Raw genomic sequence first — 24,177 nt, 5'->3', positions numbered from 1 at the left:
ATGCCGGAAGTGTAAGAGGAGAAATTATTATATTACAATTATTTGATATACATATAATGAATCCCAAGAATTTGATGAATTAGACTAATTAGAGCAAAGGCGAAGAATCAGAAACATAGAAAAAAATCAAAGGCTATTAGAAATCAAACAAACTTGGAGAACTGATCTATTGTTATGTAAACTACGGCATGCAGATGTTTTTTTTTGTGTATCAACACCTCAGTAATGATGGGTCACCCTGTATTTAAATTGAACAGAATTTCGATCATAGCATTTGAATTCGAAGTCTGTATTGAGTTGTTTTAGAACTATTAGATGTCTAATTTGATTTAAATAATCACGTTCCAGAGTTCCACTCTCCATTAGAAATGCTTGTCACAAAAGTAATAATGATCTGTTTCTGTATCACTGTAAGGTGTCAAAACGAAAAATTTGACACCCCTAAAATTTGGTTAAATAAATGTTTTGAGAGAAACACAAGAACGGTTCGGTTCTTAAATCGAGGAGAGCCAATTTTCATACAAAAATATCATTGAAACTGTAAACCCCTATTAGGGTGTGCAATCCCCTACAAATTTTTAAATGGGACGAGAGCTCAAATGGCCCGTAATTTGGAAGTGGCTTTCATTACTTTCACAACCTTTTTTATTGTCTTAATATCGATGGATTGGTTATCTAAAAATCGTGCACGTAAGTGCTTTTGGTTTTGAAACGAATGAAGCTTCTACTTTTACAAAGAAACTGAACCAACGGACAAGAGGAATTAAGTCACTAATTAATTATTTTATCCCAGTTCTGCCCCTAAATTTAGGTGTGCAGTTCAAACAATAAATTGCTTTGTAGTATTGCAAGGAAAACGCTTCTCACAAGTCCATCGATTTAAATACAATTTAGCTGTAGATTTCCTAATTTTAACGCCTGGTGAACAGCACCTGTTGGCTCGATTGCAATTTACAACTCAAATCATAAATATCTCAGCGCCATAAAGGAGTTATAAATATAGAACTCGAACCATGAACTTTTAAGTTGTGCGTTTTGTTTACGCAACAGCTAACAAACAATTGCATCTAATTAACTCTAGAAGTTCTCTCAATTAAAATACTCGCAAAGGACACAAGGAGCTAAACGCTTAGGTATTTAAAGCTAAAATATCGAAACGAATTTAATTAAGCAAGGGAAACCTTTCGACTTTCTAATTGTTACAATTTCCAACTTTATACAATCGATTAAGTAATTGCTGTAAGCATTTTTTTTCATTTATGAGTTTAACTACCCCATTCCCACTTTAATTAGTTTGGTTTTCTCTTTTCACAATTTTACATTCATACTGGCGATATTTCAAGAAACCGCCAAAAATTTTAATTTCTTTTACAACAGTTAACAAAGTAAATACTTTTCGAAGTAGTCCATTAAACGCGAACAAAATTTAATTAAAATTTTGTATTGCCATTAACCAGCTGTTGACAGTAAGGAAATGTATCCATTATCAACGGTTTTAAACTCGTAATATTTTAGCGTAGTTTTAAGTGGCAATTGTAATAAAGAGATAAGTTGTTTGAGGATTGAGCGTAATTATGTTATGTTGCCATTTTCGCTGGATGTGCGTACGCTAAAAACTTCGGTATTTCACCGAATGCAAACTATTCGCCCTAACCTCGCTTATGGGAAAAGGGATTGTAATAAAAGTGAAAACAATTTCCATAACATCTTCAAAAATTTTATGAATTGTAAATTGCGTTCTTAAAGTCGATAAATTACTGTCAAATTCTATATTCAATAATTTGCATATATTTCCGTTCTCACGAGAACATTTTTTTTCTGTTGATTTAAGTGTTATGACACGAATTTATTGGAATATATTTTTCAATAGATGCAGATTAAAAGCGAACTCGTTTTTCTAGCCCCCCCTCTGTTTGGATCCTCGTGGCGGTTTGTTAAGAGACGGAAAACAAAAAAAGGAAACTTTCTTGATTTCTAATAATAAATGTAGTAATTTCACTTTTTATCCATTTTTGTTTCAAAGATCACTTTAGAAAGGTTAAACCCGTTTGTGTGTTAGAAATTGATTTAACGTAACGCTTTATTAATTAGATTCACGGCATTAATTAAGATGATGCTGAAAAGTTACACGGCGTTTTAGATACATTTCAGTCTTGACTTAGATAACCACAATTGGAACGAAATGCCGTCAATGTCATTAACGCCCTGTTTTAGATTATAATATGCCGGCATGCTCGAGTTATTTCAATAATTAGTGCGAACTTAGAGGGGCTAACTGCTCGAAACGCACACAAATTCCTGTCTTACAGAATTGAGACACATATTTTAATGAGACTAAAACCGCGCCTTACATTTACTACGCGCCAACGAAAACATTCTACATCGATTAAAGAATAACTGTTTAATTAAGGCATGTACCTAATTCGTTTGATGCATCAATATGTAAATTTAAATTGTTTTGAAACTACACGAAACCACCAGTGTTCGAAGCAGCCGATAAATTTTGCTTATATGGACCGATTGTTGGGGTTGAAATCACATTCCAACAAAAGACTCCATTGAAATTTTACGGGTATCAATAAATTTTACTCCGAACTGTGCAAGGTATTGCACCCATAAGACATTGAAGCTTTCAAGAAGCTTGAAATTCCTAGGCTCATAGTCATGTCTTTGAAATTTATCAGTAATCATGAGAGGGTTCCATTTCAATGGTTTTTGAACTTTCGTCCTGGAAATGCAAATCTGCCGTAGGAGAAGCCTTATTTTAATTAGGAGGGCTTTGCTAAAAATCTACTTTGTGGTTCGATTAGGAGTCCATTTCCGACAGGTTCAGAATGGATTGACATCTTGAACACATTTTTTATGTATGTGGAAAGTTAAATTACAAACGTTGGAGACGAGAAAAGATGAAGATGGAGGATGAAATGCATTTTTTTTTATTTTTAACGGCCAGGACAGAGTGAAACACCGCATTCAGGGGTAATTAAACCGGGGGGAGGGGGGGGGGCACCATTCGTTGGTTGAATATTTTTGTGTTGAAATTATTGTAAAAACAGAAGGTTACTATTAAAGCCGAGGACTTTATTAAGTGTAAGGCGAGGGTTTTGTTAGACTTGGTGGCAAATTTCTTTCAATACCAGATAATTCAGTCTTATATACCTTTGTTGCAAATACGTCAAATTTCAAAGTCCATATTCGGATTGAAAGAGTGACCCGTGTCCAAGATATGCGAAGCAAAGGAGGATTTGGTGGAAGAGAAAAGACTGATTTTAGATTGCTGAACGCTTTAAAAATTATGTTGATGTTTTCTTTCTTTCTTTCTCTACAATTTAGAATTAGATATAGTATTTTTTTAAATTCCTATGCTCTCCCTATGCTCAATAACCTCTCCTAGCCCAAATATTCCCCTCGAACCTAGAGACCACTAAACGCCTATCTAACCCTACCATCGAACGGCACTTCAAATTCTATAAACGGCATGTAGACGATATATTCCTGTTATTTGAAGGTAACGACTCCGATTTAAACAACTACTTCAATATATCCTAAATTCCTTACATAAAAACCTCAAATTTACACTGTAAATAGAGTCCCAGAAAGCCCTAAACTTTTTAGACCTCTCAATTGAACGCCTACGCAAAAACTGGATATTGAAATATACAGAAAACCTACCAGCACCAGTAACATAATCCACTTTACCTCGTTCCACCCACTTCAACACAACCTTGCAGCGTTTACAACCTTTTTTCATAGATTAATACACTCCATTAATATACGACCAATCAGTTTGGTTCTAACCAATCAGATGATTTTTTATCTGATTAAAAGCTAAGTAGCTTTTTATCAGCGATAAAAATGCGTGTAGGAATGCGTAAAATATATACTGGTTGTGTAATTTACTGTCTTTTATTAATATCTCCCTAAATTACACTCGACCTTGGTTTTAAATCAGAATAATTTTATTTTCAATTCACTGAAATTTTGTTGCCTCCTTGAAAAAACTCTCCATCAAAAGCATAAGATAAAATCGCTCCAGCTAAAGCTGTCGGGATTTTATCACACTTTTGATCTGTGGTTTTTTCCGTTGCAACAAAACTTTCGTGTAAAAATTAAATTATCCGATTAAAAATCAAGATCTTGTGTATTTACCCCCGATTATTCAATTTGTCCATTAAGTACAGCAAATACAATGCATAACTCCAATTTATTTATCAGCTAGCTTCTCAAAACAATGACCTCTTAAAATTAATCCACAATCTTCAATTAAAACTTCTTCGTACATCTGAGATCCCGTAACGAACTCCTTATCGTTAGACCGGAGATGAACTGAGAAAAACACTACATTATTATTTACAGATGCCTCCAATTTTTTTATCCTAATTTCATTGAGCAATAAATCGATCAATTACTAAGCATCTAATTATCTACAAACAAATCATCATAGAATTCAAATACTATGATCGAAATTGTATTCAATGTAAATTAGCGATCACATTTAACCTTAAAAAATTGAGAGTTGCATTAGGCAGGGTGAACTCATTACTGTAGGTGCTGATACATAGTAGATTCTTAAAATTTCTTGGGTTCTGGGTCATCTGTTCCAGTTCTTCTTCTGTTGTATTCTGTTTCCAGTTCTTCAGATATATTTGATTCCTCATATTCTTTGGGTTCATCCCTTCTTGGCACAGATTACTTGAAAATTCTTGAGATCCATAGAAGACTGTTTTAATTGTGGATGTTCTTCGATCGCAATGAATACTTCATTTCTAAAGAAAATTGAAATTCGTGAGATTCTTTAGATTCTCCTTCAATTCTTCTTGGGATTTTTCACATAGTTCACATTCCTCATTTGTTGTTATTTCCTTTGATTGTTTTCAGTTTTTCAGTTCGGTCGAATTCTTTTGGTTCAAATTTTTCTTTTAAATTTTTCCGATTCTTTAGATTCTCCGGACTATTTGGTTTTTTGTATGCTTCGGATTCTTCACCATTCCTCTAATTCATCGAATTCTTGAGATTCAATATATCCTAAAATTATAGTAATATAATCATCTCTCCTTTTACACTTCCGGAATCTGCTACAAAGAAAAGCCTTATTTAAACAAATTTCCCCGCACGCAAGCGTTCGACAAATAAAATATGAAAATTTTAAAATGACCTACAGTTTTTTTTCTCTTTTAATAATACTAATAATTTGATCGTGATTGATTTACAATATTCAGTCATGCAAGCCCCACAAAAACACTCGCTAATAGCTTCAGGACACTCCACATTTTCTTTAACCCTCGCCTGACTATAAAAATTAAAAACTGTACTCTGACATATTAAAAACAAGTGTAAATTGCACACAACTCTTGTGCAGATAAATGGCATTTTTTAAAACCGGAATAGCTTAACAAATAATTGGTATCTATGCTATATTTGACACTTTGTAGGAACCTTCCTTCCATTTTTTAGATATTGACGCTTAAGTTCTCCCATCGCCACCTTTCATTAGAGTACCATGAACCAATTTAGATAAGTGGAAAAGGAGAACAGAGCTAGCTGGTATAAAACAGTTTCTTGGGCTAGTAACTTAGTGCAAAAAAATGTATACGCTCTTCTTACCGTCGCGAAACAAACAACAATCACCACTTTACGTTGTCCCCAGTATTTAGCGAGACACCACTTTCATTAAAAAAATGGTCTTCTCCTCGTATTTACAAACAAAGCGCCATTCATAATTACACTAGATACAACCGGCTGCGAAAAAAAACACGTCCCCACTTACGCCGAAAATAATACACACGACAGTTAAACAATTGAAATATTTCTCTCAGATACAGGGTGTCCCGTCATTATTTTTGGTGTATAAGGCGAAAAAACGTATATTTGACGTTGTTCACACAACAATAGATTATTATTATGACAAAAAATTCTGTACCATTCTTTTTTTTCCGATTAATCAATTTTATTGGAGGATATGTTCAATACGCAACGGAATTACATGTCACTTTCAAATGGGTATGGAATATGCTTGCATGAAAAAATAGAATCTCACTATGCGTTACATAATTATTGAAAAAAATTGCTGTTGCTAGCACAGATACCATTTGCATACCTGCGCATGGGCGTTTCTGCCCAAATCTTTTTCAGCTGTTCCTTTATGTCTAAGAATATGTCTACCATAGGTAATTTGGTCCCTATCGGTTCAGCCGTTTGTCCGGAAATGAGAGTGCTGGCAGACAAACCCACCGACATCATCGAGATTTTGTTTGATTAGGATTCTTGGACTTGGTAAAATCTGTAATTCCGTCAAAAAAGGGGTGGCGGGGTCGTTTTATACTCCAATGCAAAATCTTCCTTATTACTAACGTGCGGTGTAGTCTTTTTGTGTCTTTACTGATGACAATTTCACTCACCCTCACTTTACCTATAACTTTTCCAGCGACAAATGCACTTATTAATAATTTTCTAATCAATTGTCGGATTATCCGTTCCCATATGAATAGTTTGACATTTGTTGATTGGTTTGGTGAATTTCTTGATTATTAAATTGTCCTGCCGAATTACACTCATGGTTTGTATTTAAACCGAGTAAATTTGTGTTGTTGAAATTAAAATCTGTTTCCGTTAGCAATTTGACGCGAAAAACTGTCAACCTAAAAGTGCTTCACGTAATCTTTGTGGGAAAATTACTTAGACCTTCATGCTTTTTTATTAGTTTTTCTCTTCTAATTGCTATTAATAGGCAACAGATTTTTATTCCCTAAACAACCCAAATTTACTCGGTAATATACAAACCTCTTGTGCAATTATAAAAGAAAAATTTTAAATTGCTAATACTGTAAAGGTGTCTACATAGTCTTATTATTATTACACTTCAGTAACCTCGTGTAAACCTTGGCAGCTGCTCAGACACCGAGAAAATGCAAAACACAGTTCAACTGGTCAGGATCGCTTCTAGAGGGAATAATAAAAACAATCCCGCGACTAACAATGAACAAACTTCCGAGATGAACTTCAATTATTAAACATGGTAATCTCGATCATTGTTATGGGTTTCGTGGTCTGCAGATGATAGGCGATTATAAACATCTTGATCACGATTTTATTGTGTGTGAGGATTAAACAAGTCTCGTACAGACCTGCCGTCATTTTCTCAATTTAAGATACTCGTTAAGGCAAAATGGCAATTGTTGATTTACCGCCTATCCTTTCAGTTTCAAGTATTTGCGCAGCAAATTGACTACCAGGTATAAAAAGAACTGCGCGAGAAAACTCCCCATTTCCCACTAGTGTAACATACTTGAAGAAATGGCGAGCTGTAAGCGAAGTTCTCTCTTGTGTTCCATAAAATTGCCGTAAATTAAATCAGAAATATAATCGAAAGGACTCCGAACTACGTTTATTAAAACATTGTACGTAAATCCCGACGAAATCCCTTTTAAATTACTGGACTAGCGCGGAAAAATTAATCGCCATCGAAGATCCGGTTTTCATTCTCTTTGTAATCTACTTTCACTTCATTCCTACAACACAAACCCAATCCTTTTGATCGTAACGGCTTTTAGATGGAACTTCATTTTACGTAAATGCGCACTGTGACGACGGCTTTTGCAGATTTTAACTTGTCAGGGGAGACTTTTTTATCAACTTATCAATTAAATCTGTTCTGTCCAATCAAAGCGGGAAATATTATTTGCTGAAGGATTTCGTTTCCACGTCGAAAACCTTTTCCATTTTATGGGCTGGCTTTACAGCACGTAAAGCACACAGTGTGTGCAACGTTTTAGATTTGTGCCGAGTAATTTACCAAGCCAGTTACCCATAAGGATTGGTATCTTTCACGTACTAAATAAGTTTCTGCTAAACTGACGACAAAAATTGGCAATACATCATTAAATTTTCTCGCATAATAGCATTGATAGATGACGTTGCGAGTTTTTCAGGTTTTAGCTTACGCAAATTTAATATCCGTTACCATTTTGACTGCCTGTAAAATGCAAAAAAACTCTTCACCTCATTGGGCGATTAATACTGATTGTGGAGTTTCGAGGCGGAAATGCATATTTTACCCATGCCTATGTGAGAAACTATTAAGTCGCTATAGGATGTATATTTTATATGACCATCGTGTACTTCATGTAGATTTTGGGAAGAGCTTTTTTCAGTTACGTTGACGATAAATATAAGAATAAAATTTCAGTCTTTTCAAACTCACCGCAGTGCCCACAACCTTTTGATCTTTCAATGTAAAAAAAATGGGAAAGGAAACAATAGGACGTTTCAGTTGTGCGATCGAGTCCTAGAAGGGGATTTTCTTATCAATCGAGTTGTCCATAAAATTTGTAAATCTAACACCGAGACGATTGCGCTCTGGAATAAGATGCATGTATTCAATGAGGGTAAAACTTTACGATAGCAATATTTGCCCGTTGCCAACTATTGTTTGACTGTGCTCAAGTAAATCCCGAGATGCATATCGATTAAAGCATTACGACTATTGCTTATACGAGCAAAAATAAGGCAAATCTTTATAAGACAATAAAATCGACGAGACGCATTAAGGGTTAGTATTGTAATGTTTTCAAGTTGGAAAGGCTCACTTGCCAAATTTGTTTTATTTATTTATTTTGATGCCATTTTTTAAAAATTCACCAAAAATCCCCTTAATTAGGGAGCAATTTACTACAAAAAAATAAAAATGAACATTTATACGGTACCTTTAATCTAATGCTCCTTCGAGTCTATTCTGTATATTGTCGTTAACAAACGATATCGTAATGGTAACGATTTTATCTTGAACTCCGCATCACTCTTATATGGTATATGTCGTACAGATAGATAAAGTCGTTGCCGAACGAGAACCGCTGTGTAACGACATCGTTAGGCGTTAGAGGATAGGCTCAATAGTGTTGTCTCGTCTCGTCTCGACTCGAATTTTCGAGACGAGACCGAGGTTCAGTCTCGTCTCGTCGAGAGTCTCGTTTGGTCTCGAAGTCTTTTTTTTGTATTTATTTGTACTAGTTTTTTTTTTAATTTTAATCAAGAAAATCCCATTGAAGTAGCACGAATTCCTATTGTTTACATAAACCTTACTAGTTTCGGACTTAATTACGATAGGTCTTATATAACTGTCATTTTTCTTAAATCCAGGAAGCCTTCGACAACTTTATATTTTATTTTATTGACGAACAATTCATTTATTAAACCTGTGTACCCTCATCAATAGCAGTATATACCTGTTTACTCAAATAATGGTAATTGGTCTTTGCGCGAAATACAAGATTTGCTTATAATACTTCTCTCGCGAATTCCTTTATATTAAAAGCATTTAATTCTCTCATTGTATTTTCAAATGTTTATGGCATTAAATCCAATCGTTTCTAGGTATAGGTACAGTGACTCAATTTAGAACAGTGGATAGAACCGGGTATCTCGTTTTTGATTGGTCGTTTGTTCCGGTCGCCATATTGGGGCTAAAATGCTATACTTTATTTAGTATATGAGTTTATATCTAAGTATCTGGTAAGGTAAAAACTTCAAGGTATGCTTTTCCGATAAAACTATTCAACTAAAATGCTCCCACAGCAAAATAAAACGCAAGACGGTGCTTCATTAAAATTGTAATGAAGAAAAGTTCTTCAACCAGGATAACAGCACCCAAAGCAATCATACTGTTTGTCGTATTTTAAGCCTTGGAACGAGAATCTTCTACGGAGATGCTAGGAGCAGAAAAGGAAAACATATAATTTAAAAAATCCTTTTACAGTTCATGTTACATTGGCGTACTTTATGTTCGCCTGCTACAAGGGCCCGTATGAATAAAAGTATGCAAATGCTTATACTTGCAAAATTCAAAGTAAATACTCTTAAGTGCTCCTTCGCACTGGGCGACTTAGCAGCGCTGCTAAGCAGAAGGACAGGACGCAGTGCAGCGCTGCTAAGAAAACCAGTATAAAGGGGTACTTACGAGTATTTACTTTGAATTTTGCTAAGTATAAGCATTTGCTTACTTTTATTCATACGGGCCAAGGTCTATAGGAATGCTTTTAATAAAACACTAAAACGAACGCTGAAATACTTTTCGCGTTTTATGTCCTTTTGTACAAAAATTCTAGCTGTAGCACAAGCAAACGTTCTCGTATTTTATGTCCCTCTGCTAAAAAATATTGTACAAAAATGCTTTTGTAAGGAACCAATCCAAACGGCATATTGCCACCCATTTACAATTTATATCCCCCAATAAAGAAATCTTCTACCAACATAATGCAAACGGAACAAGGTATTTTAGGCTCTTCTGGCAAATCTTCTATAGAGATGCTCCTTCCTTCCTACAATTTATGTTCGCTCCAAAGAAAGGCACGTGTTTCCTGTGTTAAAAGGCCAATCAAGAAGAAAAATAGCGACAGCACTTTCTGTCATTTTCTTCCGATAAAGAAAAGCCGTTACCAAGATAATAAAAAACAAGAAAGTATTTTATTTACAACTCTTCTCCCGAAAATTCCAAAGAAATCAATTACACCTGGAATAAATCTTGGGGACAAATAGAAGAAATCTGACCATGAGAACTTTGTTTGGATCGTAGAAGGGACACCAATAAACACACAATTAATTCATTGACAAAGGCAACAACAATTATTTCTAAACTCGTACTACTCAAGAAAAACCTGAAATGAAGATGGGGCACAAGCCCGTTATGTTTACCCTACACGTAGGTGGGCGGCACAATTACACAAAAGGAAACCCTTAAAATTAGTTGTAGGTTTTCAAACAATAATCCCTTAATCCTCTCTTAATATTACAGTTACTCCCCACTTACGCCGAAATTAATACGCAAAAGAAACTGGAAACTACCTCTTCGCAGAGCTGGACAGTATTCGATTTTGCAAATACTTTTTAGTATTCAAATCCTTTGAAGTATTCAAATACTTTGTAATTAAATACTTTTATGGAAGCAGTATTTGTATTTGTAACTCAAATACTTTCACAAATATTTAGTATTCGAATACTTCGCAAAGTATTTGGATACTTCGTAAAGTATTCGAATACTTCGCAAGGTATTTGAACACTTTAACCTTCCTTTTTTACCAAAAATCGACTACACCAAAATTTCTCGAGAAAACACTATATCTTATTAATTTTGGGGCGTAGAATCCAAAACAATTCGTACTTTTTCGATTAGACTTCTCAATCAAAAGTTATAGACTAGAAACCAATTTCGAAAAAAAAATTCAAAGGGCTGTAACTTTTGAACTAGTAGCCCAATCTTGGAACTGTTTGAAATTATGGATTCTACAGGCCACATTCTATAAGAAATTTTTTTTCCGGGTCGATCTGAGACAATTTTTTTTGAGGGCTCAAACCTTCCTTTTTTATCAAAAATCGACTGCACCAACATTTCTCGGGAAAACACTTTTTCTTATTAATTTAGGTGCGTAGAATCCAAAACAATTCGTTCTTTTTCGAGTAGACCTCTCAATATAAAGTTATGGACAAAAAACGAATTTCAAAAAAAAATTCAAAGGGCTGTAACTTCTAGTAGCCCAATCTTCAAACTGTTTTAGATCATGGATTCTACGGGCCAAATTCTATAAGAAAATGTTTTTTCCCGGTCGATCTCAGACATTTTTTTTCCGGCCTCAAAAAAAGGCAGTACTTTTAAGTTAGGTATTCAAATATTTGAGAACAATTTAGAAATGTTTAGGGAAAGTTTCCATTGTCACAAAATCAAATATAAAAATCCGATACATCTGAATACCGAACTCGATCTAGAAATATAAAAAAAGCTAACCCCATACAAAGTATAACTTGATTTTTTAAGTAGTATTAAGCTTTTTATCTAGTATACTATTTTAAATTTTTAATGTATTTGAGTGACAAGTACTTGAATACTTTTTACTGTATTCGAATACTTTTCAAAGTAAGATAATGAAATACTTTTCAAAGTATTCGAATACTTTTTATAGTATTCGAATACCTTTGATAGTATTAGAATACTTTTTAAGTATTCGAATACTTTTGAAAGTATTCGAATACATTCTAAAGTATTTGAATACTTATTTTTTTAAGTATTTGAATACTTTTCAATGTATCTGTATCTAGTATTCGCTTGTGCTGGACGTAATAGTATTTTACATTATTAGCCAGGTAAGTGAGTTTTTACTGGCGATAGGAGAAGTTGACTAGCGAGCCGTTAGGCGAGCTTGTCATCTTCTAGAGCCAGTAAAAACTATTACCTGGCGTATAATGTACAATATTTTATTTGTTACTCATTTGTAAACGTAAATAATTAGTTCTTAAATTGATCTTGAAGAAATGTCTAAAATATCATGTTATCCATGTAACAGAGACTTCGCATTAATTCTGGCCAATGAAATTACTAGATTACTAACTTGTAAAAATTTTTACAGGTCTGCTGTCAGTTTTACAAGTCAGTAGCGTTTAAACATGACGTTTACCCGTTTGCGTTTTGTCTTGTTAATCAACGTTTACAACTGAGTAACAAATAAAAGTATTTAGTATTCAAATACCTGTGATTTGTGTAAAGTATTTACTATTTAGTGTTAAAGTACTTTTTGAAAGTATTCTGCCCAGCTCTGCCTCTTCGTTATCTCTTCCAACTGCGATAAAGAACACGCACGTGTTGTGTACAAATTAATTCTATAAAACAGAAGTTTCTGGAGATTCGCAGAGGTTCGATTTGTTTTTTTTTTTTATTAGAAAGCACATATCCCAAAATATTTCAAAAGGAATTTAAATTCCAAACTCAACAAGCAAATGTTTACGAAGATTATTTCGGCGTATTTCAGGGAACGTCTCAAAAAATTTGCTACGTTGTCATGGCAAAGTTTAATTTAATCACGCATTAATTAATGACTGGCATTTGGACAAACGGATTCAGTACCAGGTATTTGATAATCATTTCCTTACAATTGCTACGAGACAATGTAATGAAAGTGGTTTCTTTCTAAAGTACGTTGCATACTTTTACATAGGTAACTTACGTCTGGTTTTAGGGTTAGTCGCTTGTAAAAGGCTATGCTATAACGATTATTCCAAAGTTCTATAGCTAAAGTGCTTAAGTGTAACAAAATTAAAGTGTCTTTCTGCCACCGAGGGTAAGCAGACAACGGCGCTTAATTTGTACTAATTTCTTTTGGTCGTTGACGTAAATTGCAAGAAAAGAAGGCAACAAAAAAGAATCGATTCTCAATTGTACGTTACAAAACAAAGAAGATAAACTGTCCTTGTAGCTCTAGGAGAGGAAAAACGTAACGTTAACTCCATGAGAGGAATGCACGAAGTAAGTCGGGCTAATTAAGAATGAGCATTTATGTCAATCCTTCTTACGACCTTATGAGGATTAGGTAAAGACAGTTATAACAGGATTATACGTATAGACTTGGAAGGCTTCTAACTAGGGCGACCGATACCATCATAAATGCAATACAAATGCAAATTTGAAATTATACGAATCTTCATCCCGGATTTTGCTAACGATAATTTATTTGCGTACACACACAATAATTATTATTGTCCGTTAAAAGCATTAAAACGGAATTGGTATAATACGAAACAGACACGGAAGGTTATTGGCTCGAAACTGATTAGTTTTGTATAAATTAACGACACGCGAGCCACCCGCCTTAGTGGTAATTGAATTTTGAGGGAAACGGCAGCGTCCATTCCACTTTTGAAATAGAAATCAAACGCAAAAACTAATATTTGTGACCGAAGGCAATGGGTCAATGTAACTTCGGACTTTTACTTTTTTTTCCTCTCCGATCGAATCGATTGAGGACATTTTTAATAATCGGTTTTAGCGTATTCCAGCAGCAGTTAAAAAATTAATTAAACTTAGTTTCCTGTGGAAAAGTTTTTCATCCACCAGCAGTTTTTAGAGAGTGTTTCTTTTTACTTTGCTTAATTTATTGCGTTAGGCTGTTTGGTCATCTATGGAATTGATGGGAAAAGCTTTGAACGTAAGTGTCTGAAAATAATCCCAAATAAATTAATTAATAAACGACTTCAGTTAGGGTAACTGTACCGAACCTACAAATTGATTGTTAACAGCGTGACCATAACAACAGCTTCGATTGACTTTGGCGCCATGAATTACAAATACTGCCAGGAAAAAATTTGTTTCATCGCCACAGAGAAACTAAATGTTTGTTCGAGAGTATAATTAAGCCACGATGTACCATAAAACAAACGTAATAGAAAAATGTACCGCCGTTATGTAATTTAGTAACTCAAATAAAAAAGCTCGCAAAGCGGTTGATCCTTGTGCTACTTTGATAAGCAACTATCGTGTTAAAAAAGCTGTTAAATTTCTAAAGCATATTGAGACAGGACACGGTTCAGGTTTCATTATAAATCAATTCAATGTTACAAGTTGTACAGGATGGAGCATGCAAAAGAATTATTTTCATTTGAATATGGACCGAAATTCAAAAATTTATCTTTTTAAAACAAATACTGTTTATGAAATATAACCCTGCGGTATGTGCTCCCCAACAGCTCTACCAACTTAAGGATTTATTTTGGTTTAGCTAGTTTGTGGTTTTTATTCGTTCCCAAAGAGGGCTTAACTGGATGACTCACACATTTATTTAACACGTAACTTTGGTAACCCATAACTGGATTGACGTGATTAACCAATTATTGTAGTGGCTGATCGGAACATAAAAGTTTATTACAGAACACTATGATAAACTTGATTAGAACTTTGTCTTCTCAACTTCAAGTCAACTCGAAGCGTAATCTTAGGTACGAGATGACTTCATCTAATTAGGTATTAACAACGGGGTTAAGCACCCAGTTTGACATGAACTAGAACCCGCAAGGTTCTCTGTTAATAGCAATTTACGTAAAGCTTCCAAGCTCAAAAAAAGTTTCGAGTCGCTCAGACACTCGTTAATAATTGTCAGCTCCTTCACATAGTTGATTCTAACGTTTAAATCCTCATGCGGTACGGTATAATAAATAAACCCCTTCCAAAGAATCCCCCGGAACGAGAACCACTTCAAATACACCTCACATGTAACATCGAAACAATCAAACACAAATTCAAAATAATCCTTACCTTCAGGAGGAAGCGGGTGGCTCAAATTATACTAACTAAGTATGATTTTGTTGCGTAGCCCCAAAATCCACCATATCGATGTAGAAAAGATCAACTTCCCGTCTAACGGCAACAAAACATCCTCAAACTGCTTTCTCCAAGCCAACCAAAAAATGGATGAGAAAGATCTCGAATTGTGCAAGTTCCGAAAACTCACGAAAACAAAGCAAACCAATAACCACGGGTAAAAATCATACGTGAGCAAATTGCCAGAACTCCAAACACTTGCATTGCTTATCTTGCACGTAGCGTTGTTGAGACCACACTGTATATACACACACAAAAACAGTTTTTTTATTCACTTTTTATATAATATCAAATTGGGGAATAAAGGAATTCTTGAACTTCTGAAACCAAAATGCTTGGTGGTTATACTACAGATGTTACCGATGTTACAAGTCGTTTCTTTCAAGGCCTTTATGATTCATCAGTCATCACTATCGTTCGAGCACTTAATTCTGAATGATCCCCTCTTCCTTTTTCTAAGTAATGGTCCCTTTTTTATATCAGGTAAGGAAATAAGTTCACCATGCTTCTTATTGACCAATTGGGATCCTTCTCAGCGTGGAAAAAAAGGTCTCCTAACGCGTGGAAAGTGATGTTGATTTACATTTCCTAGCAGATCACCGCGCATGACACTAAAAATCCCAGGTGAAATTGCGCCTATCGCGGCGCCCTAATATCCTGAAGCAATTAAGAGAACAAAAGAGCCATTGAACCCTTAAAAACACAGACTTCATTTCCAACGCGGTTTTAAATTTTATTACTGAAATTCCACCACAAATGACCTTTTATCGGAGAAATTAATTATGTAAATTTCCACATCCTACAGCTTCCAATAATATTAAAAACCCAAACGGATCTACCCGTGAATATCTCACAACGAAATTTCGAGAAAATTTAAATCCATACCTCCTACCGTTACAGTTATTGCAGTTTTTTGCTGCATTTCGTACAAGATGATAAAGACTTTTTGTCTGTACTCATTTTCGGCTAAATGCCTGAACTGATTGCAAGGTTCAACGGTGCGTTTGCTAATATTTCAATAATATTTGACTCTTCATTTTCGTTTTTAGCGCATTTTTGAAAAAAAATACGCTACTATATTCGTGATGGCTGGCTGGCTGGCTGTCCGGCTGAGATCTCGGCAATTACAGTAGCTAGAGACTTCAAAGTTTCACTAAAAGCTTTCTCCTATAATGCAGATGTGCAGGCACTAGTCTATTTTGTGTTAGATTACTTGTGAGATCGATAATTTTAAACTTTACTAATAAAATACTGATCTGTATCACCAAAAATGCGATTTCATCATGCATATGCTGATTTATAACTTGTTTAACATAGGGACATGGTAGTGTTTTCTAGAGGGGGTCAAATTTCTTAAATTAATTGATTCCTTGAAACACATAATTAGTCGATTGGCAATGATAAAAATTTATTCCGATGCACATGAAATAAAAAATTCAAACAAAATTTCTGACAAAAAAAATTTACCTTATTTGGACAAATTACCCCGCACGCAGACGTTCGACAAATAAATTAAGAAAATATTAAAATCACTTAGTTTTTTTACAAAGAAAACTTAATGACAAACAACCTTAACTTGATGAATAAAATGACAAAATGTAGGTGGTTGTTCACACGGTACAAACTTTTAACTTTAATAATAAGGGAAACGTAACAGAAGGCCTCATGGTGCACTAACTGCTTCCTTTTTCAAACCTGACGGGCTTTCTGCATAAAATGTACTTCTCAATAACTTTAGCTATCTTGCTATCTCTATTAAAATATGGTGGTAATTATTACTTATTACCAGGTATAATAATTAATAGAAATCATAACTATCTGGACAAGTGTCCTCCCTTAACTTGAATCTGTAAGAAGACCTAAAATCCAATGTTTCAAAACTGTGTATTCACTGTTACCTACATTAGTCCAATTTAGGGGCTTAGTGTAGGTAAATAAATTAGATCATTTTTTATTGGCGTTAGGTACTGACGAATTGAACGAGACTTTTAAACGGAATTAAAAGCTAACTATTAGATGCAATTACGTGTGTTTAATCAAGATCTAATTTGGAAAATTGACAGCGCGCGGCTACGTAACGCTAATAATTTGCGTAATGGAGCTAAATTGTAATTAAAGTCTTTCATATGAAACTTTCGCACCGTAGATTCTAAAATACGGCCATTAGTGAGATATTAAGCTTGCAAAAAATACTTTGTATAAGGCGAAATAGAGATAAATTATACCTATATAAAATTAACTATTCTTTATAAAGTTAGCTACTTTAATACAATGTGATCACTCCCCTGATAATGCGGAGACATAATATTGTAGGGCTGGCGCCACAACTCAATCACGTTAATTACCTCTTCGTGAGTTATTGTTCACCCCCTCGACTGTGTTTAGCAATAAATACTGCACGCATCGCGACAAAACGCATTTTCAATGCCAATACCAATACCCACCGAAAAGTCAAGGTTTACGACTTCTATCGGATCTTCGATTTGTTTTTAAAAGATCGTAAACCTGATATTCCACTTTCTATGATCAACTCTCACTGAGACGCTGCTGGTACGGTTCATCTTCGCACTATAATTACAATATATTGTTACCGGCGGCGAAAGTTGCGCGATGGATAGAGAACGAGAGTCGAATTGGAAACGGGCGAAAATTTACAATTTCGAGCACGTTTTCACCTAAGTAGGCATTTAAGAGGTGATTTTCGTTGATGGCTTCCTAAAAAAAAATTTTATTGGCTCGTTTGGTTCGTAAAAATTCCTATGCTGAAATTAATCACTCGAATTGAATCGATTTCTCATGTATCATAACGCTGTTGTTCTGAAAATCTGCAGGGAAAATGTGATGTAATTGTAATTTTTATGTTTATTGTTGGAAATTATAGTTTTTATGGCTGGCTGCTTCTAAATGTTTCGCACTCCGCTACGTGTACTTAAACATACATCAATCGGATAATTAACTCCCGATTACAAAAAGATATTATATAATGATTAGTGGAAAACGCAACAATTAAAACAAACACACCAAGAAATTACTATTAATAAAATGTATTTCTACAGCTCCAGAGAACAACCGAATTGGGACAGATTAAGCGCACCAAAATCACCAATAGATCTATAGAAGAAATTTATTACTTGCAGACACAAAAAAATCCGCGAGATCGTTAATTTTGTATTGCTGTTGTCGGTCCGACTGTCCGTCTGCACGATAACTTTGTTTAGAAGCGTCCGATCGCTTTGAAAATTGGTACACATTTTCTTAAGGATATAGAAAGGTCTCTATTGTGCCAGTAAATATTCTTTAAACCTCAAGCAATTATGCAAATACAAAAAAAATTGCGCATGCTCAACCCAACTTTTGTATTTGCCCAATCTCATTTTTTTAATTGATAAGACACTCAAATGAAATTTTGTATGTAGACACCTTCAGTACAATAGAAGGCAAACTAAAATGTAAAAACATTGGTTTAGAGGTTATGCCGATCTGGCGGGACAGAATCAACCCCTTAAAATGTGCTGTAAAAATAATGGATGTGTGAGCATCTCAAGGATTTTTCGATATTCCATAATGGTCGGTGCCAATTTTTCAGCCATACATTTTTATTTTCTCTACCTTAATTGTACGAAAACAACTTACAATTAATCAAATAAAAAATAAAATATGAACTTTTATTACCGAGGACATCAAAAGCAATATTTTTGAGTAAATGCAAACGTAATTTCGCCAATGGCCCTAAAATAATGTTGATCTTCTTCCATTATTTTGAATGATATTTCAATGGAAAGAGGAAATATGGTGTATATGGTGTCTTTTGACCAGAAGTTACACTTTTTTTTTTACTTTTCTCTTGTATATCAACACTTATAAACACTTAGACACACACACAGAAATTATCCGCTTTGGGCTCTTGACTTTTTTAAACCTTAAACACAAAACCTTAAAACAAAGTGCATCAGGGAAAATGTTTGAGATTTTACAGTTACTAAAGAACGTGTTTAATATTCAACTATAGGAAAAAGTGCCTGGGCTACTTCAATTACGTTAGATGTAATCAATACTTAAAAAATAATGGAATCAGGAGCAATTTTTGAGATTTTCCAGGCCTACTTGAAATTCGGGTTCAGATTGCAACGGTCTCTGGTGAAATAAGGGCTCGAAACTTCCCTTCATTAACAAAGTATTCTTTACCGTTGACTAGCCAAATCTTTTGAAGGTTGAAGTTCATTGTTTTTTGTTTTCGCCAATTTAGTTAGCAAAAACAATTTTACATTTATTGGTGGCTTTGCTGACTGCAGAATTTGCCCTTTGCTTCTATAAAAATGACTACAACATTTTCCAACCCTTTTCTAACAACACTAAATGACCATATAAATGTATATTGAAAGTAATTTAATTTTCAAATGGTCTCCACATGCACCTTTCTTTAGTACAATGAATTTTTACAATACGTAGACTTCTTTTTATAACATTTTTTCTTAATCTCAATTGAAATGACGCACTTAATTGTTTAATGATAAATAATCTAAATCCTCAAATTTAACACAATATTGATACACACCTAAACAGATATTTTATTGAGATTATGGAATAAAAAAAACAAAATTCCTGAACAAAAACGAATCTCGAGTTTGTTTCAAACTCAATAAGCTCTTCAGTTTGCACATTACACTTTATGTCAGTCATTGAAAATTGATCTAATTACGGTACAGGAACGCCTAGTAAAAATCGTGAAAAACACTTCTCATACATTTTTTCAAAAAAAAGTCCTGTAATCTGATCGCTATGCAAAAAAAGGTCTGGCGCAGGACTTTTTTATACGCTGCCAATGCCAACGGACAGACGTCTAAAATGTCAAACTTTTATGCCATGTTAAAAAGTATCATGTTTTATTGACCTTTGAAGAAAAAGATTGTTTCAAGACATATCCCACAAAGAGACCGATTGAACTAAATATCGACAGTTTTAGTTATAATTTCGCCACTTCGCCACACTCACTATTTAATTAAACGTCTCACAAGAGTTTGTTAATAATCCTTTTGTGTATATTAAAAAGGTAACTTCTTCGGCCGATAACTTTATGGTCAATTTCTCTTTTCCCGAACCACCCTTGTGACTGGAAACCATCGTTCAAGAAACAATTAATTTTTTACTGAGTAAATTTTTCAAATGGCGAATTAAGTTCAAAATGGCGATGTCTAAATTTTTTATTGGTTAGTGTCTATTTCCTACCAACCCTACACAGCTGTTAATCATTTCAAATAAGCCGAATCAAAGATTTCCACGGTGAGTTTATCTTTATGGCGAACAAAAGAATGTAACTTTATATACCTATTAAAACAACTGCAACCCTCTCCCTACGCCCTCTATCTAGACGCCAAAACAATTAAAGAACAAATGCTAATGAGCCCTGCGTAAAAGAGTCATATTTAGTCGATTCCAATCATGCAGATAAATTCTGTACGTTATCATGACCAAAACTTGTTTGCGAAGACACTTCAGAACCTTGAGACATTTTTTACAACTTTAAAAATTATAGTTTACTTATTTTGGGTGAGAAAATTGAAAAAAAAAAAATAAAATAAAGGTACATCACAAGATTCACAACAACAACTCTCCATTTTTTCCAGTCCACATTAAATAAATTTAAAAAATAGTTGAGCGAGGCCGATGGTTTAGCTCCATCTTTATCCATTTAAGTAAAAGTAGAACTCTACTTCAAAGAGGAGATTTCTTTCGTTTCCTCTCACATACTTTGAAGCTGCTTAGTTTTCTAATTCTACTTCAAAAAGGAGATTTCTTTCATTTCCTCTCACATACTTTGAAGCTGCTTAGTTTTCTAATTAGATACTAATTTTATATTCAAAGGTATAAATAAGCCAAACATAATACAGGAAAACCTACAAGGTTTATTTCGTATAATGGATCTCTTTCCCTTATCGACTTAACACTATGACGTGCGGTCCTGACCTATAGTGGGATGTACAAAATTACCCTTATGACAGTGATCATTTTTCTATTTACATTTCTATGGCCGCTAAAGAAAAACCTTCATCTCAAATTTACCAAAACCTGGAAAGTGAAAACTGCAAATTGGGAGCTCTATTTCAAGAAAATAGAAGCCAACAAACATACATTTTTATCCAACGAACAGCGTAAATGAAAACCTTATGACCATTAATAACATCTTCTTCTATTGGGAAAACTAAAATGTGCAATAGACGCCATAGTGCCATGGTGGACCAAAGGAATTGCACAAGCCATTGGTGCAAACAAACACGCCTTTGACATATGGAAAAGGCACAAAACGGACACAAATGTTATAAATTTCAAGAGGCTTAGAGCAAAAATCCGACGTCTAATAACAAAAAAAGCAAAAACGATTCGTGGTTCAATTACACCCTCTTCTATTAACCCCTCTACCCCAATAGAAGTAATAGGAACAAAATTCGCAAAATACTTGGCACAAATACGCTCAGAATTATAAACACACTCTCACATAGCAACAAACTCATACCGTGTAAAAAGGAAAAAAAAACGCTCCTATAAACTACGAAAAGAATTCGAATATTGCCTAAGAAACCTAGTACCAGACGATATCCCTTATATTTTTCTGCAAAACCTCCCTCACACAGCCAAACAGATAATAATAGATTTATTTAATAATATTTTCCAGAAACACACTTTTCCTGAACTATGGACCGATGTAATATCTCTTACCGTCCCATTTCTCTATGACTATTAGACTATTAGAAAGTTTCCCATTTAAAGTTAAATAAATAAATAAATAAATAAATAAATAAATAAATAAATAAATAAATAAATAAATAAATAAAATAGAACCCTCCAAGGGTCAATCCTAAGTTTTACTCTATTCTTTATCGTTGTCAACAGAATCACAGGTGAAATGATACCTTAGCTTTAAATATAAAAATATTTTATATTCAAAGATTAAAGCTAATCTTTACGCCAACGGCTTTGTTATATAGATCAAAAGCAAAAACATCCTTCTACAGTAGTTTCCAAAATACTGCAAAGTTTCTTAGACGAACTGGAAAAATGGTCGCTCCAAACAGGTGAAAAAACACGCTACATAGGGTTTTGTAAAAGAAGAAATATGTCTTCCCTCAAGTTCACTTTGAACGGCTCATATGTCACACAGGTGCAAGAAATCAACTTCTTAGAACTCACTTTCGGTTCTGCTCTAACATGCAAATCTCATGTAGATAAATGGCGGTGATCATGTCAACCTAAGCTCAATTTAATTAAAATACTCTTTTATAGTACATGATGGAGAGCCAGCACTTAACTGATATAAATCTTTAATTAGAAGCAAACTAGGTTACAGCGCACCATGTGCTATGACTCAGCAAACTTATTTCATCCAAATATCAACTTTAAAACTAACCCGGGGCGCCTTTAGAACTAGTCCCCCAATTAGCCTCCAAGGTATAACAGAAGAACTACCTTTAGATTTATACTCTCGTTAAACTGGAAAATTCTCAGCAGCCCGCGACAACGTAGCTTTCTCCGCAATTTTCAAAAACAGAACTTCTTTAGAGCCTTACTTTGGCAAAACAAAAAAATCCCAATTCGAAACCATCCTCTTTGGACAATCAAACAGCCAAACATAGGTACATCCCTTACACACTACCAAAAAAAACACCACAAATCCGACCCTAATACAAAATGGCTACAGGGAAGTCATACACAAATATCCCATGTCCCATCAAATCTTCACAGATGAATCCAAAACAGAAAACAGTGACGCAGTGGCCATCGAGCGAGAAATAACCAAAAACGCTTACCACAAAGCTGTAGTATATTCACAGGGGAACAACGGCCATACTTCAATCCCTCAAAATATGCAAAGAAAATTATGTCCAAAATTAAAGTAGAACTTTTTAAACTGCAATAAAAAAAGATCAGGTTTATCTGGGTTTCGCCCCACAGGGAATCAAGGATAGTAATGAAAAATTTTTTTCACATGGGGAAAAAAGTGACACTAGCTCTTTTTTCTGTAGTAAGTACACGATGGATTCAAATTTTTCATTGTCACTCACTTTGTTTGAGTAAATTTGACTTGCGCTATGTAAATTACGGACTCATATCTCAATTTAAATTCAATAAGTTACCTCTATTGTTAGTCATGCGAATCAACTTCGCTTAGGTACATTATTTACATACATTAACCTTAAAACTGACTGGAAATGAATCACAATGGTTAATTGCAATTTTTTACAGCCCGGTCTTCAAGGCCACCAAGACCAGTCAATATTTACAATTTGCGAACACAGAAAACGATAGTTTTCATATTTCTAAAGTAGCCGCTCGACCTTAAATTCCTTAACCCTTCCCCTCTCATTTCCACCGATTGGCGGTTCTTCAAAATCTTCTTTGATAACGTGTAGAAAAGCGGAGGTAACGGTATAAATCGATGACCGAACCGGTACGAAATTCAAAATTTACATAATGATTACTTTCACATTTTATAACGACAATGTTGAGATTTATTTTCTGTTGCAGGTTGGGATTTTTCTCTTCGAGGTGCAGTAATAAAGTAAACGTGATGTTCGTTAGATAAAGTTTAATTACTGAACCCCTAAAGTGCAAATAATTAGCGGACTGTCGGGATTATCATCAATGTAATTGAGTTGAGAAGAGATATGGATGTTAAGTTGTGATTTTGGTTAAACTTCTAGTTCAAGACAGATTCAAAATGGAGACCGAAGAACTCATTAAGCTCGTTGATGGTATCTACAAGGTAAGAGTAGTATTATACTATTAACATTTTATGTGTGTCGCGCGCAAAAGGCGTGTAATTAAACGGTTTAGTATCATTTTTATTATTTATTAGGTAGGTAATGTGTATGATCCGCTTGAGTGTCGAGATGTTACGGTTTTAGTGCAATTGTAGATCTAGTTTTACACTAATTACGATTGTAACCCTAATCGTAGAAAGATCTGATTACATTAACCCGAATTCGCTCTTCCATTATAAAGGCGTCGTCGTCAGTTGTCAGGCGTAATTCGAGTACGACGCTCATTAG

At 34.4% G+C, this 24,177-nt stretch overlaps 1 protein-coding gene across 2 annotated transcripts in view; it reads left to right on the top strand.

Annotated features, from left to right (window-relative positions):
- The window catches only part of LOC116173266, a 133,565-nt gene that overhangs the window by 20,046 nt on the left and 89,342 nt on the right, over positions 1-24,177 (top strand). For both annotated transcript variants that reach the window (XM_031490624.1, XM_031490623.1), the window contains exon 2: positions 23,654-23,891. In XM_031490624.1, coding sequence (XP_031346484.1) covers positions 23,847-23,891 — 45 coding nt within the window. In that variant the 5' untranslated portion in view covers positions 23,654-23,846. The remainder of the gene's footprint in view (positions 1-23,653; positions 23,892-24,177) is intronic.

This window comes from Photinus pyralis, unplaced genomic scaffold (assembly GCF_008802855.1).
Source record: "Photinus pyralis isolate 1611_PpyrPB1 unplaced genomic scaffold, Ppyr1.3 Ppyr1.4_LG6, whole genome shotgun sequence".
Taxonomy (NCBI): Eukaryota; Metazoa; Arthropoda; class Insecta; order Coleoptera; family Lampyridae; genus Photinus; species Photinus pyralis.
The sequence above is the reverse complement of the archived record's forward strand: the minus strand, read 5'-3'. Positions and strand labels throughout refer to the sequence as shown.